The 19,675-nt window shown below is 51.7% G+C and overlaps 1 protein-coding gene across 2 annotated transcripts in view; it reads left to right on the forward strand.

Moving 5' to 3' along the window:
• The first annotated feature begins 10,248 nt into the window (after nt 1-10,248).
• Nucleotides 10,249-19,675, forward strand: part of JPH3 (junctophilin 3) — a 74,394-nt gene continuing 64,967 nt past the window's right edge. Inside the window, exons 1-2 of one of the 2 annotated variants that reach the window (XM_065920449.1) lie at nt 10,249-10,630; nt 11,189-11,208. In XM_065920449.1, coding sequence (XP_065776521.1) covers nt 10,249-10,630; nt 11,189-11,208 — 402 coding nt within the window. Of the gene's footprint in view, nt 10,631-11,188; nt 11,209-19,675 lie in introns of those variants that run through there. The other variant, XM_065920448.1, reaches the window with a different exon arrangement.

Consider the following 19,675-nt stretch of genomic DNA (forward strand, 5'->3'; position numbering starts at 1 on the left):
CATTGTTCACAGTGGGCAAAAATAGAAGCAACCCAAATGTCCATCAGCTGATGAATGGGTGAACCAAATGCGGTCCATCCACATGATGGAATGTTACTCAGCCACAAACAGGCCCGAGGTACTAATGCTAAAACATGAATGAACCTTCAGGACATTATGCCCAGTGAAAGAAGCCAGTCACAAAGAGCCTGCATTGTATGAGTCCTTCTATATGGGGCTTCCAGAACAGGCAAATCTGTGCAGACAGAAAGCAGATTAGAGCTTGATGGGGTTTGGAGGAGGGGACGGTAAGGAGTGACTGCTAATATGTACAGGGCTTCTTTGGGAGTGATGAAAAGGCAAGATTACATTGCAATGGTAGTTGACAACTTTATACTAAGAACCCTGAATTATACACTTTAAGTGTATGTATTATACAGTCTGTGAATTATATCTCAATAAAGTTTTTGAAAATTATACACTTTAAGTGTATGTATTATACAGTCTGTGAATTATATCTCAATAAAGTTTTTGAAAATGTTTTCTCTTTTTAGTATATTCACAGTCATTGCCACAATCAACTTTAGAGCCTTCTCATTACATCAGAATGAGCTCCTGTACCTGTCAGCAGTCACTTCCCACTTCTCACCAACCTTCCTGGCCCTAGATAACCACTCTTTAGTTTTGTCTCAATGAATCTGCCTTTTCCGAGTATTTCATATCTTATATGAATTATGTACTATGTAGTCTTTTTCTTTTAATCTATTTTTGGCTGCGTCAGGTCTTATTTACAGCACCAGAGATCTTTGTTGCAGGGTGCAAGTTTCTCTCTAGTGATGTCATGGGAGCCCAGTACTTGCAGTGTGCAGGCTTAGTTGCCACAAGACGTGGGGTCTTAGTTCTCTGAACAGGAATTGAACCCACATCCCCACATCACCTTTCCACATGCATGGAAAGGTGGATTCTTAACCACTGGACCTCCAGGGAAGTCTCTCAATAAAGATGTTTTAAAAACACCCTTTGGCAAAAGCCGGAGAACCCAGCTCAGAGAGGTAGGCGCAAAAAGGGATTCGTTCACTTCTGTACTTGAGTAAGTGGGTAAGTTCAGACAACACCGGCCTTCAGGTACCACCTGATTCGGGGACTAACTCAGGTCCTCAGCCCTTGGGTGAAAGCTCCCAGCACGTGGGCTGAGACTCGGGAAGGCTCCTGAGTGCGTCTGTGTCAGCAGAGTACTGGATTCTGAGCAGCCCTGTGTGCACCGCTGGCTCCAACTGGCACAGAGGGGCTGCGGGAGGCTACATCCACGGGAAAGCAAGGTGGGGGTAGGGAAGGGCTGGAAGAGGCGAGGAGGGGGTCCCCAGACCCCAGACCCTCTGAGTCACTCTATGGTTCTGGGCAAACACTGGCCCACTTTCTTCATGCGTCATCCCATGTGCGACTCTTCGAGCACCTGCTCTGGACTGACACTGAGTCAGGGTAGAATGTTAGCCCAGCAACCCCGGTCCCTGCTGTTAGTCACGTGGCAGAGAACGCTGGGGAGGAGCAAGCCTGGACCGCATGGTGCGCGTGCACAGAGGCCCCAGGGGCTGGGCACCACAGGCGGGGCCGCCCACCTGGCCTTGGAAGTGGTCGGGGGGCCAGGCAGACTTCCTGGGAGAAGGAGTTGCAGAGCAGAGACCTGACAAGATGTGGCAGGACGGGGAGCAGAACAAGTGAGGGCAGAGCCAGCAGCCCAGGCCAAGGGGACGGAGGAGCCGGGAGGGGAGGAGGTGGACGGAGAGGCAGGCACTGGTCAGGGAGGCCTTGGAAACCAGGTTAGGGAGGCTGGGTGTGATCCCAAGGCCAGTGGGCTCTGATGAGGCACTCCCTGACAGGACAGGCATGAACCCACCTGGCCTGGCCCGCATACCTGGTCCACACTGCTTGGGGCTCCCACCCACGACTGTGACTTCACCTCCCCAGCCTCTGAGCCCTTCTACACTGTCTTTGATCCTGGTACACCCCCCACCTATGGCAGCTCAGCCCCTGCCCATGGCCCTCGCCCAGACTCCAGGACTTTCATCCTCCCCTTTGATGAACCAGCAGATTTACAAGCCTCTTCAGGCCAATCCTGCAGAACACACACACAACCCCCCCCCACCAACCCTGCTGCCATCTCGCTAATCATCACGGGGACGGACAAATCGGATACAGAGTAGATAAGGGAATGGCGGGAGGAAACCACTAGCTGCCTCTGTCTAATGAGGTCTAATCACCTTCATTAGCCCTGGGAGGCAGAGAAGGAGGAGGGAACAGAGACAAGCGATCTGGCTGGGGGTGGGAAAGCGTTTTCCTGGACGCCTCTCTGCCCCTCCACCCTGACACCCCGCCTGCTGAGCAGGGAGTGTGCGTGAGGCCTCCGTAATCCTCCCACTCCTCTGCCCATACATAGTCTGTGTCCCCAGTGCCACCGCTGTGACATCAGAGTGTCAAACAAGGTCAAACACAGATCGAAAGCAGCCCCAGCTGACAGCACCTCCGGGCTCCACCGTTCACTTACATGACAAGCTCTGGTTTAACAAATGTTTAGGGAACGCCCACTGTTCATTCATTCATCGGTTTGTTCATTCATCATTGACTCAAAATGCAACGATCACACTCCTGGTATGTGCCAGACACTGTGCCAGGCACAGAGAGCGGAGGAGAGGAATCAGATGGGGTCCCACCTTGCAGTGTTCCCCTGCCTGTGAGTGGATGAGACCATGAATTAAGAGATGTGACTTTACAAATAACTACAGGGCAGAGTGACATGTGCTGAAACCAGATGAGCACAAGTGTCAACAAAACTCAGAGGAGATGCACCTGCCTGGCCTGGTTCCTGGGGAGGGATGCTGAGTCTTGTGAATGAGGAAGTGTTTCTGGTGCAGAGGTGTGTGCACAGAACACATAAACTGGAAAGCAAAAGTAGCTGTTTTAATAGCCGCAAACCGGAAACAACTGACCTAAATGTCTAGTTACGGCAGAATGGAGCGAGTAACATCTGATGTATTTATACAATGGAATATTATACTGTTAAGCAAATGAATGAACCCAGAGATACACAACCACATGAATGATCCATAGAACTATGTTGGGTAAAAGAGAGTGCATGTATTAAAAGTTCAGTCACATAAAGTTCCAAAACTAAACTAAACTACAGGACTTAGGAATACACAGACAGAGGTGGTAAAACTATAAAGAAAAAAAGATAATGATAAACTCGGACTAATGGTTCTGTTTGGGAGAGAAGTTATGATTAAGGGGAGCACACTAGCGGGTTTGAGATGCTGATAATGTTCAATTCCTTCACCTGGGTGGTTGTTCATGGACAATGCTATATAACCATTCATTAAAATGTATGAACATGTAGCTTGACCACAGACGACAACTGGTCTTCCCCAGTGAGGGGATGTTTACACACTCGAGACAGAAAAGTGCGGTCCTTGCAAGCCTGTGCTTTACTGTTTGCTGATTGGGTTCATTTCCATCTTGGGCAACTGATTTGACCTGTCCAGATCTCAGGTTTCCTCATGTGTAAAATGGGGACAATAATAATCCCAGCCTCATAAAGTTGTCATAGGATTAAGTGTGATAGCAAATGTCAAGTGCTTGACACAGAGCCAGGCACACAAATGCAGTAATTAATCCTGATCACCATAATCATCACCATCACCACCACCATCACTATCACCACCATCACCATTGCCACAGTCATCACCATCACCACAATCATCACCGCCATCACCATCACCATCATCACCATTACCACCACCATCACCATCACCACCATCTCCATTACCACCACCATCACCATCACGACCATCTCCATTACCACCACCATCACCATCACGACCATCTCCATTGCCACGATCATCACCATCATCACCATCATCACCACCATCACCATTACCATCATCATCACCACCACTGTCATCAACATCATCACTGCCATCATCACCATCATCACCACATCCTCTCTTTCTCCTTCTCATTAATCCATCCAAATCACTTCTTCCTTATCCTTCTCTTCCTTCTTTATTCTTCCACCTCTCTCTTCTCCATAATTGTCTTTATCTAGAAATGGAAGTTACCCAGTGACAGTGATCCCCGGGGTCATAGATAGTTCTAGATCTTTGTAAATAAGGAAGTAAAATGATGCCTGCCATTTTGCAAAGCTCTTTTATTCTCAATTTCAAATCATCTGTCCTATTGACGGAAAACATATCCTAGTTTATTTTATTGAACTATAGTTGACTTACAATGCTGTATGAGTTTCAAAAGTGAGCATAGTGATTCAGTTATATGTATACACATGCATATACATATATATATATGATGTGATGATACGATGATGTGTATATATGTTATATATATGTAGAATATATATTATTTGTATCATATGTATGTGTATGTATATACATTATACAAATAATCTGAAAAAGTGTATATATATATATAATATATATATATTATTTTCAGATTATTTTCTCTTTTAGGTTACTATAAAACATCGAGTACAGTGCCCTGTGCTATACGGCAGGTCTTTGCTGGCTATCTATTTTACATATAGTCATGTGTATAAATTAAGCCCGCCCTCCTAATTTATCTCCCCCACCCTTTCCCCTTCGGTACCCATAAGTCTGTTTTCTATGTCTGTGGATCTAGTTCTGTCTTGTAAATAAGTTCATTTGTATCTTTTTATAAAAGATCCCACATATAAGTGATATTATATGATATTTGTGTTTCTCTGTATGACTTACTTCACTCAGGATGATAATTTCTAATTCATTTCAGAATGACAATTTCACTCAGGATGATAATTTCATGTTGCTGCAAATGGCAATACCTCATTTTTTATGGCTGAGTAAGTTCATTGTATATGTATCACATCTTCTTTATCCATGTGAGATAGATAGATATAGATGTGAAATATTATTCAGCCATAAAAATGAATGAAATCTTGCCATTTGCAACAACATGGATGGACCTTGAGGGCATTATGCTAAGTGAATTAAGTCAGACAGAGAAAGACAAATATTTCATTGCAACTACGTGCGGAATCTTTTTTATAAAAGGGGGAAAGAAACTCACGATACAGGGAACAGATTGGACTGAAGGTTGCAGGGAAGGTGGGTGGGCGGAATGGGTGAAGCAGGTCAAAAGGTACAGACTTCCATGTATAAAACAAGTAAGTCAGGGGGTGTCATGCACAGCATGGCCTCTAGTTAACAACACTGACTGCATATTTGAAAGCTGCTAAGAGTGTAAACCTTAAATGCTATCATCACGAAAAAAAATAATTCTATAACTCTGTGTGGTGATGGATGTTAATTAGACTTATCATGGTGGTCATTCTGCAGTATGTACAAATATCAAATCATTATGTTGTACACCTGAAACTAGTATAATGTATGTCAGTTATACCTCAAAAAGAAAAAAAGTATGAAAATCTCTAGGTCCATCCAATGTTGCTACAAATGGCATTATCTCATTCATTTTTATGGCTAATTAATATTTCATTGTATGTATACATATATACACCATATTCTTTATCCATGTGAGATAGATTAAATATAGATCATCATATAAATATGATAAAATAATATTTATGTGGCATGACTAACAAGGCATGGTGAAAAAAGTCCTGTGGGTGGGATCTCTGATCCATGTGGCATTTGCTGGAGTAGCTAGTCAGGAGCTGGCGGACCTACTTTCAAAATGGTATGCTTACGGAGTTGTCACCTGGGACTGGCTGTGGGCCAGGAGTTCAGTTGGGCTGAGGGCTTGAGGACCTCTTTCTCTCCCAGTGCTGCTTGGGCTTCCTGACATCATGGAGAGTGGAGTCCAAGCTCTCCAGGATCTCAAGAGCATGAAGCAGAAGCTGTGTTTACGCTGTAACCTTCCAAATCACATTGCGCCCCCTCTGCTACACTCACCAGCCAGCCCACCTCCAGGCAGCAGAAGTATCAGCATTATGTTCTAAGAGAACAGGAAGGAAGGGAGGCAGGCGTCTCACAGTGTCAGGTAAACACAGGCACATTCATGAAGTTGCTGTTCAGTCACTCAGTCATGTCCAACTCTTTGCAACCCCATGGACTGCAGCACGCCAGGCTTTCCTGTCCTTCACTATCTCCCGAGTTTGCTCAGACTTATGTCCTTTGAGTAGATGATGCCATCCAACCAGCTCATCCTCTGTCACCTGCTTCTCCTCCTGCCTTCAATCTTTCCCAGCATCAGGATCTTTTCCAATGAGTCGACTCTTCACATTAGATGTCCAATGTATTGGAGTTTCAGCTTCAGCATCAGTCCTTCCAATGAATATTCAGGGTTGATTTCCTCAAGGATTGACTGGTTTGATCTTCTTGCTGTCAAGTGACTCTCAAGAGTTTTCTCCAGCACCACAATTTGAAAACATCAATTCTTCAGTGCTCAGACTTTTTTATGGTCCAACTCTCATATCTGCACATGACTACTGGAAAAACCATAGCTTTGACTACATAGACTTTTGTTGGCAAAGTGATGTCTCTGCTTTTTGATATGTTGCCTAGATTGGTCATAGCTTTTCAAATATCTTAATTTCATGGCTGCAGTCACCATCAGCCGTGATACATGAAGATGAACCATAAACTGTAGACTGAAGCTCAGTTCTCTGAAGGAAACACACAAGCTTCTGTGGAGGTGAAATGGGGCCGTTCTTTAGATAGGGAAACCAAGAAGCCTTTCTGAAGCCAAAACCAGAAAATTTCTTGGTCACAGGAAGAGGGAGTGGGCAGGGAAATGGTAGCTCTCAGTCCTGGAGGCTGGAAAACCGGGCAGCTTGGGCTGGAATCCTGCTCAGTCATTATTTTTCCTTTGGCCAGGCACTTCACAGAGAGAGTTCCTAGCTGGTGTTTTTTTGTGTGGTTTTTTTAAATTTAGTATTTATTTATTTATTTTGTTGCATTGGGTCCTAGTTGCAGTATGGGAGATCTTTAGCTGCAGCACGTGGGATCTAGTTCTCTGACCAGGGATGGAACCCAGGCCCCCTGCATTGGGAGTATCGAGTCCTAGCCACTGGATCACCAGAGAAGTCCCCTCCAAGCTGGCCTTTGTGGAAGCTGAGTGGGTAAGCCCAGGTCACCTAAGGAGTGCCCTGAGGTCACTACCGTTAGCTGTTCACCCCAGAGCTTGGGGCACAGAGACGTGAAATTCCACATGGGGGTCTGGCTTTTTGTTTTTTCTCCCTGGTCTGTGTTTTGAAATTGCTGGGTGGTACTATGTTTATAACCTTAGAGAGTTTCCTCCAAAATGAAATCAATACTGTCAGCCCTACTTTATGGGAGAATGATTTCCAAATTACACAAAATGAATGCCTCTAATATCTGCATTTCAGGAAAGAAAGTCTGAAACCTAGAGCTAATCTGACCAAACCTGGAGAGGAGGGAGGGGTCCTGGGGTGGTGTGTACTGGAATTGCCTGGGGGAAGGGTATGCATTAGCCAGAAACAGAAGGTGCTGGCCAGTAATTACTTGGAACCAATCATCATTTCCCAATGAGATCTCAGTTGCAATCCACTGCTTATGTGAGGAAGGGCCGCTGAATCAGCAAAAGACAGCTTGGAAATAAAATGGAAGAAAGTGCAGAGTGTCCAAGAGAAATGGCAATTTTATGTCAGCTATGTTAAGGAGAGCAGGCTGAAGGCTGGGTGTCCCATGTAGAAAGCCATGATCTTCGCTGGGGGCTGGCCTTCTAGTAACATCACATCCCACATCTTGAGCACCTACCAGGCGCTGCGCACTCAGTTCAGATAAATTCTCACAGTGCTCTGATGAGAACTGTTATTGTGCCCATTTTACAGATGAGAAAAATGAGCACAGAGGCTTTAAGGGACTGCCTAGAGCCACACAGCTGCCAGTCCCTGGAGGCAGGATTTCAATCTGAATTGTGAGGAAAGTCTGTAGCCCTTCACAACAGTTAATCTTTCATTTACACGGAACAGCCCTGAGAAGCTATTTCATATCCATTTAGAGAGACAAATACAATATAAGCAGACCTAAGCCTGATAACACTGAGTTTCAGCCAGGAAGCAGAGAACCAGAAACCCAGGGCAATACCGGCTGAAAAGGAAATTGCTCCAGGTGTTCCGGAGGGCTGTTTAGCTACTTTCATTAAGTCTAAGATAAGCTGGGCCCAAGAACTCCACCCCTAGGCATGTAGGACCACCTCCCAGAGGGTACAGGGAGGCACCAGCTAGAAGGTGCACCGAATCCCAGTAACTGCAAGTCACAAAGCAAAACTGAAAACTCCCTAATTGTCCCTCTGCTGGGGGGTGGTGAAGAGGGTACAGCCCTGCAGGCCGATGGCCCTTCAGAGAGGGGGCTTTGCTTATCCCGGGGAGAAAAGAAACTGGACTTGAATTCTAGGAGGAGGAGGGGCTGGTTTTCTCTTAAGAGCCAAAGGTGGGAACACTGCTGGCAGGAGGTGTAACCCCGTACCCCCACGCTCCCGCTGGAAGTGCAGCTCTCCTGGCCCGCCTAAACCTCCGCTGCACGGCCTGCTCCGCTGAGTACCCCCCACCCCCCATCCCCCACTGCAACCAGCCGAGACCCTGTGTAATCTCGCCGCGCAGCACTTGGCTGCTGCCATTTGCCCAACACATTCCGGAGAGCTGGGAACTCGGGCTCCTGCCTGCGGATTTATGGTCCAGGAAATGCACTTCAAATTGGTCCCAGGATACCCGGATCCAGGAATCAGACACCACTCTTGGGGGTAGGGGGTGGGAGTATGTGTGGAGAGAGACCTAATTACGCCTGAAAAGCGATTCCACTTTGTTCCCCCAAAGCGCAACGGCTCACTGGATAGAGGTGGGCTACCTGTTGACCGGGGCGCAGGGGAGGAATGGAATTTGGGTGTCTTTACTTCAAGGTTTGTGCGTAGCTAGCTGGACTTTCTCTTAATTTATGGGGAGGGGCCAATGGACAAATACCAGTTTTCTAAGGCTAGCATCCCCCTTCCCCCACATGTGGACCCAAATCGCCTGTAAGGAAAAAGGAAGGATCATTTGTCATAGAGAAAACCACCTGTGGTCCGCCGAGAGCCTCTCCAGTCAAGTCAGGGCCAGGCGTCCCAGGCAGGAGTCGGGCGCGAGGGGCTAGGCGCGCGGTGGGCGAGCCGAAATGCGCGGGGCGCCCCTGGCCTGCCCAAGGCCTACGGCGCTCGGCTTCACCTCGCGGCTCCCGGGAAGGGGCAGAGAGCGCCCTGGGTGCTGGGCGCCTTCCCGTTACGCAGTTCCTGTCCCTTTAAACCCAAGTCCCGGGAAAGATGGGGGGAAGGGGGGCGTCTGGGGCGCCGAGGCTGGACCCCTATTTCCAGGCCGATCGAAGCAAGAGGTGACGCCAGGCGGGCGGGGCGCCCCGGGTCCCCGCCTGCGCCACGCGCCCTCAGCCAGGAGGGCCAGCTCCTCTCTCCAGGGCGCGGGTGCGCCGGGGGCGGGGGGCCAGGCGGGGGCGCGCGGGCGGCGGGGTGCGGGGGCGCGCGGGCGGGCGGGGCGCGGGGTGCGGGCGCGCGCCGCGCCTCCCCGAGCGCGCGAGCAGGGCCCAGAGCGCACGCCGCCGCTACTGCCGCCGCCGCCGCCGCCGCCGCCGCCGCCCGACCCGCCGCATTGCTGCTGCCGCCGCCGCCTGGCCCGGCCCGGCCCGCGGCCCCCAATATGGTGCAGCCGCCCGCGCCGCCGCCCGTGCCGCCGCCGCCCGCGGGCCCCGCCGCCGCCCTCGGGCGCCCGCAGCGCGGCAGCCGCAGGTGGGGGACTGCGCCCCGGGCCTGAGCGCCGCCGTCCCCGCCTGGCCTGCTCGGCCAGCCCGGCGGGCTCGCCTCCGAGGGGCACTTGCCGCTGAGGTGGAGCCGTTCGCACCAGCCGCTCCTGCTCCTGCCCCCTCCCTCCCCCTCCCCTCCCCTCCCCTCCCCCGCCCTCCTCCCCTCCGGTCCTGTCTCCAGCGGGAGCGCGAGACGCTGGTCAGGCTCCGCGGCGCAGCTCGAAAATGAATAATCGCCCCCAATTGACTTGAATTCCTCCGAAGCCGACGCCGCGGCCGTCCGCCGCCCGGGATCTGCTCGCTGTGTTTTTTGCTTTCTTCATTCTTCCTTAAAAAAAAAAAAAAAAATAGCAAAACAAAACCAGCCAGCCAGCCAACCAAGACTCCGGTTTGTTGATCGCCTTTTTTTTTTTTTTTTTTTTCACCGTTTGCGGGATTTGCAAACCGAGTTACATGCATGTCCAGTGGGGGCAGGTTTAATTTTGACGATGGAGGGTCCTACTGTGGAGGCTGGGAGGACGGCAAGGCGCACGGCCATGGCGTCTGCACCGGCCCCAAGGGCCAAGGCGAATACACCGGCTCGTGGAGCCACGGCTTCGAGGTACTGGGCGTCTACACCTGGCCCAGCGGCAACACGTACCAGGGCACTTGGGCGCAGGGCAAGCGCCACGGCATCGGCCTGGAGAGCAAGGGGAAGTGGGTGTACAAGGGCGAGTGGACGCACGGATTTAAGGGGCGCTACGGGGTGCGGGAGTGCACGGGCAACGGGGCCAAGTACGAAGGGACCTGGAGCAACGGGCTGCAGGACGGCTACGGCACGGAGACCTACTCCGATGGAGGTAGGTGCGCCCGGCGCGCGGGGGCTGGCGGAGGAGGGACCTTCTTCTCTCGCTTCTTCTGTTTTATCTCTGGGGAGTCGAGCTTCTCCCTCCAGAGGGCCGTGGACACCTGGGGCATTTCCTAGGGCTCCCTGGAGGCCACAGCGGCCTTGGTTACAGGTTGCCTCACTGCCTGGTGGGGGACAGCGCCCCTGTGCCAGCGGAAGGGTGTTGAGGGCTTTCTGGGAGCAGTGCCAGGCCCGGGAGCCTCGGAGCTGAGCCGGGTGTTAGTGCATCGTCCAAGAGCAGGCCGGAAAGGCCAGGTTGGGCCCGCGGCCTCCTCTGGGACCCAGCAAGGGCGCAGGGGGGCTGGGAGAGGGCCCCCTCCCATTGCTGGCCCTGCTCCCTGGGTGTCGGCCTCTGGGAGTCAGGCCCCTGCTCTGCTGCTTGTTTTTCCTGCGGTGCCTCCGGGCCTCCCTTAGTCCTGATCAACCCAAGCCAATGGAAAGAGAGCGGCTGGGAGAGCTAGAGGCGGGGGACGCGAACCCAAACCATCACAACAAGGCAATAAACTTCTAGGTGGTTGGACGCAGGGCTAGCGCTGTTGGAGCAGGCTGCTGGCGGGAGGGAGGGAGGGAGGCCCATCTGTTTAGCGCGAGCCCAGGAATCTCGCCTTTCAGTGGCTGAATCATTTTCACCATTAGTTTAGGGATGCTCTGTGCCTTCATTCTAAGATGCCGCTACAGTCCCGGCTGAGCCGGCGCCGGAAGCCAGCGTGCTGCCCGCCCTCCGCGGCTCTAACATGGTTTCTGTGCAGGGAGCCCTGGCTGTCCCCCATCGCTGTCCCAGACACTCCAATGTCCACTCCTCGGGGCATCTGAGAGGTGTGGGGCACTTCTGTTCCTGGAAGCCAGACCCCAAGCAAGCCTGCTCCCCAGAGGCCCCCTCCCTGCTCTGGGAGCTTATCCTGATGAGTGGCTCCCTCTTGGCGGCTGGCTAATTTTTCAGGCTTGGATGCCTGGGAAAGGAGCGGGGACTGGAGGGGACTTGTGTGCTTCTGCTGGTCAGAAGAGTCACGGACGTCCCTGCGGGCCCTGCTCGCTCTCTGAGGCTCCTGAAGCTTGTGCTGAACACCTGCTCCCCGGCCACAGCCAGGAGTGTCAGAGGGCTGGAGAGTAATTATTATTTTGGCTTATGCAACTGAGAGGCAGGGTTCGTTATTCCTCCAAGGGGAGGAGGCGTGGGGGGCAGTTAATTATATAACGCTCCTGCCTGTCAAAGCCATGGCGCCCCGTCCCAGGCGGCCTCTTCTGTGCTGTTGTTGTTTTCCTGGAGTGGGTTGGAGAGCTTCCTTGACCCTGGGGTGCCGGGGCCAGGCCGCACAGACAGCCCTCCCTGGGTTCTAGGCCGTGGGCGTGTGTGTGTGTGTGTGTGTGTGTGTGTGTGTGTGTGTGTGCAGGCACTGTGAGGCCCAGGCAGCAGATGTGGGTGGCTGAGGTGGGCGGCCGAGCAGCCTGGCGCTCCCAGCTGGGCACTTTGGGAGCCCAGGGCAGCCGTCACCCGCGGCTCCGGTCTGGCTGCTCTGCAGATCCATCCCTCCGGAGGTTCTGCCAGCTGTGTCTGTGCCTGGAGACTGGAGTCTGGGAGGAGAGGGGCTGGGCCGGTCCCCCATGGGACTCGGCAGGGTGTCTGCGAGGGAGGTCCAGCACCCTGGTCAGCACCACCACCCCCCCCCCCCCCCCCCAGAGATCTTCAGTGGCCCATGAAATTCTAGCCTCTGTTCATCAGACACCTCCCGAGTGCCTACTATGAGCAGGTGCTCGGGGTCCCAGGGAAGACGACAGATGGAAATCTGTGCCCTCACGGAGCTTCCATTTTAGAGGGAAGGGTGGTGGTTTCACTGGGAGGAGAGGGTCTGATTCTGTGGGGCCACGAGTGTAGGATGGGCTGTGTCGTTGGGAGAAGCGCCGCTTTCATTGGGTGGATATCCTTGGGTCTCCATCGGCTACCAACCAGCTCCACCGTGTCCACCCCCTAAAACGCCTTCCTCCACATCGCTTTGCTTGAGTCTCACAGGTTGCAGTGGAGGGAGTCGTGTCCACCACCTCCCGAGCCAAGGAGGCCCCAGAGCACATGGGACAGGACCTAGCCCCCAGCCTTTGGTGGTAGAGGCGAGGGTTTGAACCCCTAGTCTGTTCAGGGTGGGACCCCCCTTTCCTCACTCACATCCTATCACCTGTGTGCCAGCCGAGGCAGGCACATGGATGTGGGGTGCCAGGCCGACTTGCTACCTTTTGATTGGCGACAAGGCAGGACAGAAAGTCGAACTGACCTTTGTGGCCTGGAATAATCAGGGGCCACTGGAACCCAGTCCCCACCCCTCACCAGGAAGGGGGTGGCTGTTGAGAATGTTCACCCTCAAGCAGCGCGCAGGGTGAGCAGGGTTGACGTGATGTTTCGTTATCCACCAGAACTGAGCAGTGGTCTCCATGCCTGCTCCCAAGTCAACTGGTGGGCGGCGTGGGTCATGCCTGGAGAGGCCCAGCAGAGCCTTAACGAGCTCACGGTTCTGCCTCCAACCCTGCTTTCCTCTGCACATGGGATGGGGATGTGGGGCGGGCAGCCGCCCAGCTCCCAGTGCTGACTTGGGGAAAACAGCGATTTTCATGAATAATGCACCAACGGCAAATGTATTCTACATTTAGCTGGAATTGGTATGGAATCCATTTCAACTGGGGACACTTCTGCCAACTCCTCCTCCTCCAGGTTCATCCTCCCCCAGGCACAAGGCCGGCATTGCTCACTCCACTGAGCTGAGTGGCTTCCACTGTCTGTCGGGTGACCCTGAAGGGACAGTGAGGCCTGGGGCACAGGGGTGGCAGGAGCACATGCGGTGGGGTCGACACCCATTGGGCTTGAATCCCGGTTGTGCCTTTGCCCTCCTCTGTGACCTTGGGGCCGGTTGCCTAACGTCTCTGAGCTTCTGTTTCCGAAGCCATACAAAGGGCCGATAGCAGCAACTGTGGAGTGGGCGGGGCTTAATTGAGGTGGTGTACATGGCAGCACCAGGAATAGAGTAAGCACTCATTATTATTTAGCACCGTTTTATTATTAGAGTTCACATGTAATGACTGTCACTTACAATGATCATTATTATAACCAGCAGCCAGACATGATGATAATGATCATGAAAATGTTAATAAATGGCCGTGCTCAACACTTACTGTGTGCCGGGCATGTGGCGAGTGTCTGCATGACTACAACACTCAGTCCCTGTTTGTTTCGGGCTTGGTTTTCTCCTTCTTCCCATTTCCCGCTTTGGGAAGCAGAGGCTCAGAGGAGCCAGGTGACTTGGCTGCTACGCGCTGGGCAGCACCTGGAATCACACTCAGGGCGGCGGTCCTCAAGCTCTTGCTTCTGTGCGGAACACCTCTCTCTGAACTCCCTTGTGCAAAACCCCATCCTTGTTCTTCCTCTCCCTCCACACCCTCCTTCTCCTCTGGGTGTGGCAGATGGGTTACAGGCAGGTGCACATGGCCAGATGCCCCACTGGGGCCCTCTTCTCCACTTAATGGACCCCTGCTTTGCTGCACAGGTAAATATTTCCTGTCGGGTGCCATGTGCATAGGATCCCTCGGACCAAAAGTTACCCCCCGCAAATAAAACCCTCCCACAGCCCGAAAGATGTGAGTCATTGCACACACCCGGCCGCTCCCCCTCACATACAGATTCCGTTCACTGGCCCAGATCCCTCGGCCCACACGAATCACACACGCCCACAGTCAAAATTCAGATCCCCCTGCGCCTGCGTGCGCGCACACAGTACACCTGTCACCCGGAGATGGTTTCTACCCTGTCCCCCAAAACACAGCCACGTGCGCCCTCCAGCTCTGTTCGCTTGCCAGGTACTCCAGGGCCCCCCACCTCCACTCCTCCCGAGAAGCGGCTCTCCCCATAAAGAGAGGGTGCCAACCACAGATCAGGGCTCAGATCCATACGGTTCTGCAGCTTTGTTTCCACTTTAAATACACATTTAGGCAGTCAGCACCCCCTCTTTAAGTGCGGGAAACCCTCTTCAAAATAAATGACCATTGGTGCTTGGAGTATGTGAAAAGTGAACTGTTTTTTTTAATCCAAATGCCTAATTTAGGAGGAAGCAGGTCCATGGACAGGAATATTGCATCAGTAGGAACTCATTTCAGAAACGAAAGGCAATTGGAGATGAAAGTGCGTCTTCAGAGAGTCTTTCTGCACCTTTGGGGAGGGAGAAGGCTCTGTGAGGTGAAAGGAGAAGGGAAAGCAAATAACTAGTTCTTTGTTGCCAATTATAGCTGAGAGAGGAGTGTTACTGAAAAGTCCCCTCACCCAGCACAGCCCTGGAGCAATTTGACGGGCTTTATATTAGGAAGCCTAACTGAGCTGGTGAGGATCCGCACCCTCCGAAAATAGCCATCTACCGGGTAGCTGGTGAGTAGCCCTCACTGACGCTAACAGTTCATGCAGTGAACCCGAGGGCAGGGCACTGTGGGTCCTTCTTCTGAGGATGCCTATGGAGAGAGGAAGCCCCCCGGAAAAGGCGGTGATGGTGGCAAGAGGGCAGGGCCAGGAGCGTCTGCCATTTTTCCTCAGGACTTTCTCTTCCTCATTTTCTGCCAGGCCTCCACAGCTCTAAAGACAGCTAGCTATCAACCCTGAGCTGATAAGCCTGTATAAAACATTCCTCAGGTCCTTAAATGTCAGCATGATATTAGATTTGTGAGCCCTGGAAGGACGGGTGATGTTTGAATTTTCCGCAGCGATTCGTCCCCTCTTGGATCAGCTGCTCCCCAGTTTGTAGTTTCCTGGCTTGGGAAAGGGCATGTGGTTGATGAAAGCGGTGCTGTGTGGGGTCCTGGCTTTGCTAAACAGGCCCTGTGGACTAGAGCGAGGGGCCGGCTCGCCCGTTGTTCTGGAGACGGGAGCGGCCCGTTCAGCACCTTGGAGAGCGCTCCCCTGTTCTGCCTGGGCTGCTGGGAGACTGCCTTGCTCCGATTCCCTCTGGGCACTTCGTCCACTAAGACCTTGTCTACTGGCCGGCTGAATGCCTTCTCGGTGTCTCCTGGTGAGCCAAGGGGGTTATTTCCCAGCTAGGGTGGGCAGGGTTGGAATGGGGTCCTTTAGTAGAACTCATGCAAATAAAACCCGAGGTTTACTCCTGCCTTGGGTTGTGTGTGCTCAGTTCCCATGCGGTGTACAAGGATTACAAGTGCGCACCAGGGACTTCCCTGGTCGTCCAGTGGTTAAGACTCTGAGCTTCCACTGCAGGGAGTGTGGGTTCAATCCCTGGTCAGGGAACTAAGACCCCACGTGCCACGTGGCACGGCCAAATAAAGAGAAAAAGTACACCGCAGGAAGTGCACACATGGGAGCAAAGGAAGGATTTTGTCTGTTGCAGACAATGAAGATGGTCTTGCCTCCGTTCTGTTTAAATCAGCATCAATGGATTAGTCATCTGAACCAACTCTGCCCAATCTGCATGTGGCCATTTGAATTTAAATTTGAATTAACTGCAATTAAATGAAATTTAGAAACTCAGTGCCTCTGCCATGCTAGCTGCCTTCCACACGCTCAAATGCTGCTTGCGACTTGAGGCCACCACCTTGGACAGTGCAGAGACAGAACATTTCTGTCATCACAGAAAGTCTTCTTGTACAGCACCAGTGTGGAGCATAAGAGTCATGCAGGAAGGGATGTGTGTCCCGTCACTAAAGTAGTGCCCACATACGGTGGTCACCCAGTAGATATGTGTGGGATGAATCCATTGGGCAAACGAAGCAGTATTTGGTAATTTCATTCACTGTCATCATTTCACACATCCATTCTGTTGTAAGAACTTAGAGTTGGATGTAGACAGTTAAAGGGAAATTTTAAAACCCTCCAAAGCATTGCTGTTAAAATTCCCTGATTGGTTTTGTTTTGTTATCAGCTCTGTTGTTGCTCATAGACCTGCCAGCATTTTACATGAGTAAGGTGGATGGTGTTGAATACAGTGAATAATAGAGATGTTCTAATGCTGTGAGGCAGTCATGGCCAGGAGACACTGTTGGAACACTGTCTAATGAGCAGCATTCATTGTAAAGTGCTAGGCAAGGGACTTTCCTGGTGGTCCAGGAAAGCCTGGACCCTGGTTGGAGAAATAAGATCCCATGTGCGTGGGGCAGCGAAGCCCATGTGCTGCACCTACTGAGCTCACACACTCTGAAGCCCACGTGCCACAACCAGAGAAGTCTGCATGCCACAACAGAGAGCCTATGTGCTGCAACTGAGACCCAGTGCAGCCAAATAAATAAATATTTTTTTAAGTGCTAGGAAACACAAGCAGAAAAATAAGTACCCTTTCATCTGTCCGCTTTCTAATGGTCCCTTTTCCTCAGCTTGATTCGTTCAGTAATTGAGCAACATTTACCAAGTTCCTACTATGCTCACAGCATAAAGACTGAAACCTCACTTTCAGTGGGTCCACCTGGCAATATCTGCTGCACCCGACTCTGTGTCTTTGTCCCTTTGGGCTGCTGCAGCAGAAAACCGTAGACTGGGTGGGGGATGGGGAGGTTATAAACAACAGCATTCATTTCTCATGCTTCCAGAGGCCGAGAAGTCCCAGATCAGGGCGCTGGCAGATTCAGTGTTTGGTGAGGACCTTCTGGGTTGCAGACCACCAGCTTCTCTGTGTGCTCACTTGGGGAGAAGGACAGAGGAGTTCTGTAGGGTCTCCTTCATAAGGGCACCAATCCCATCGTGATGGGCCCCATCCTCATGGCCTCATCACCTCCCAAAGTCCATATGGTTCTGGAGCGACACGAGCATAGTCCGTAGCACTATATATACAGTACATAGTTTGCAGTAACGTAGGCTGTTGGAAAAGAAATAATCAAATAAAATCTAAAACGCAAGAAACAGCATGACATGACTTTTACAGAAGAATGTGTAGTCTGGGTGCAAAACTATAATATGTAAAATAATTAGGAGTTTCTCATGCCAGACTTTGGGCATCTCAAAAGGACATGGCACTGATGAGCATTCTGTGAAGGGAAGGAAGAGGCGTGTCTGTCCTTATGTGAGCCCCAGAGGCATCCTCGGAGGGGCACCTGAGCTGAGTCTGAATGATGGTGGGCAGTGTGGTCATTACCCCAAGACTGAAGTTGCTGGCCTTGAAGGAGGCTTGTCCTCAGCCTTGGTTTTCTCATCTCCATGATGAAAGTGTTAGTCACTTCAGTCATGTCTGACTCTTTGCAATCCCATGGACTGTAACCCACCAGGCTCCTCTGTCCATGGGATTCTCCAGGCAAGAACACTGGAGTGTGTTGCCATTACCTTCTCCAGGGGATCTTTCCAACCCAGGGATCAAACTCAGATCTCCTGCATTGAAGGCAGTTTCTTTACCATTTGAGCTACCATAACAATTTTTTCCATATGTGTCACCTCATGAATTCCCAGGAATGTCAAAGGTATTGATTTGGACACAGGGAGGGCTCCCTGGTGCTTTTGGAGACCTCCAGCCAAATCAAGGGTCAGTCTTGCTGATGGTGCTGGCCTGCCACTGTCTGTTGCCCCAGGTCAGCGCGTCCGCCACCTGATTGTGTCACCTTGGAGGTGTGTTAAAATAGATTGCTGGCCCCCTGTTAAAATAGGCTGCTGACCTCCTGGGTCTGAGAGGTAGCCCCAGGAATTTACATTTCTTATACATTTCAGTTGAGGCTGATGCTACTGATCTGAGGACCCCACCTGTAGAACCACGGTGCTAGGCAACCTGCTCATCCCCAGCCGCACAGTATCTCCACCAAGGATGGTGTCCAGGGAGACTGTTAGAAATGCAGAGTCTGAGCCCTTCCCCCCCCCCCTCCGCCCCGTAGACCTGCAGAGTTGGAATCCTCATGCTTGCAAGATGCCCAGGAGGTTCATATGTGGGCAGCTCCATTGGAGTTCCTACCTTGGCTGTATGCAGAGTCATCTGAGCACTATGAAAAGTTCTTGGTGATTGGCCCCACCCAGAGATGCTGATGGGGTGGTCTGGGTGCGGCCTGGGTGTTTGAGTCCTTTTTCAAGCTGCCCAGGTGATTCTTACATGTCGCTTGGTAGAAGGCCTTGCATCCAGAGCAGCCTCAGCCACACATTGGGATCACTGGGATGGTTTGAGGGAGGGATGTGTTTGGGCTCCGTGCGGCACCTCTCCAGCCAGGATCTCGGACGGTGGCATCTAGCTTGGGTGTGTGACGAAGGAGGCAGGGCTGAGAGTCACCGCTCTGGACAGAGTTTTTTAAACTCTGGGTCACATGGCTCATGAAAATGAAATAGACTAGCGTTCCCCAGTGTCACATCCATGCGGGTAAGCGATGTTTCACTTCTGCCCCGTTGCCGGTGGCCTCCTTCTCTGTGCCTGTCTCCCCCCTGTGTTTCTTGGAAGGATGCCTCTCATTAGATTTAAGGCTCAGCCAAAATCCAGGGTGATCTCATCTCAAGGACTTTAAGTTCACTGCATCTGCAGAGACCCTTTTTCTTAATAAGAGCACACAGGGGACTTCCCTGATGATCCATTGGTTAAGACTCTGTGCTTCCACTGCAGAGGGCATGTGGGGCTCCCTGGTTGGGGAACTGATATCCCACATGCTACCTGGCCCAGCCAAAAATAAATAAAGATGGTTAAATAGGGGCACATTCCCAGGTATCAGGGTTTAGGACTTGGACATCTCTTTTGGGGGACATCAACCCACTGCAATGTCATACCAGTTTTGGTTTGAAAGAGCTCCAAGGTGAATATGTGTTAACTAGAATCCTGAAGCCAGGAGATTCCTTTGGAGGAAGGATACTCACTGTCTTAACATCCACTTAGCATCCTTTACGTCCAAGGACTGAGCTGTACGCTTACCACAGGTGTTATTTCTTTTAGTCCTTTGTTGTTGTTCAGTCACTAACTCATGTCCAACTCTTTGCAACCCCATGTATGGCAGCACGCCAGGCCTCCCTTTCCCTTCACTATCTCTTGAAGTTTGCTCAAACTCATGTTGATTGAGTCAGTGATGCCATCCA

Source organism: Muntiacus reevesi, chromosome 2 (genome assembly GCF_963930625.1).
Source record: "Muntiacus reevesi chromosome 2, mMunRee1.1, whole genome shotgun sequence".
Taxonomy (NCBI): domain Eukaryota; kingdom Metazoa; phylum Chordata; class Mammalia; order Artiodactyla; family Cervidae; genus Muntiacus; species Muntiacus reevesi.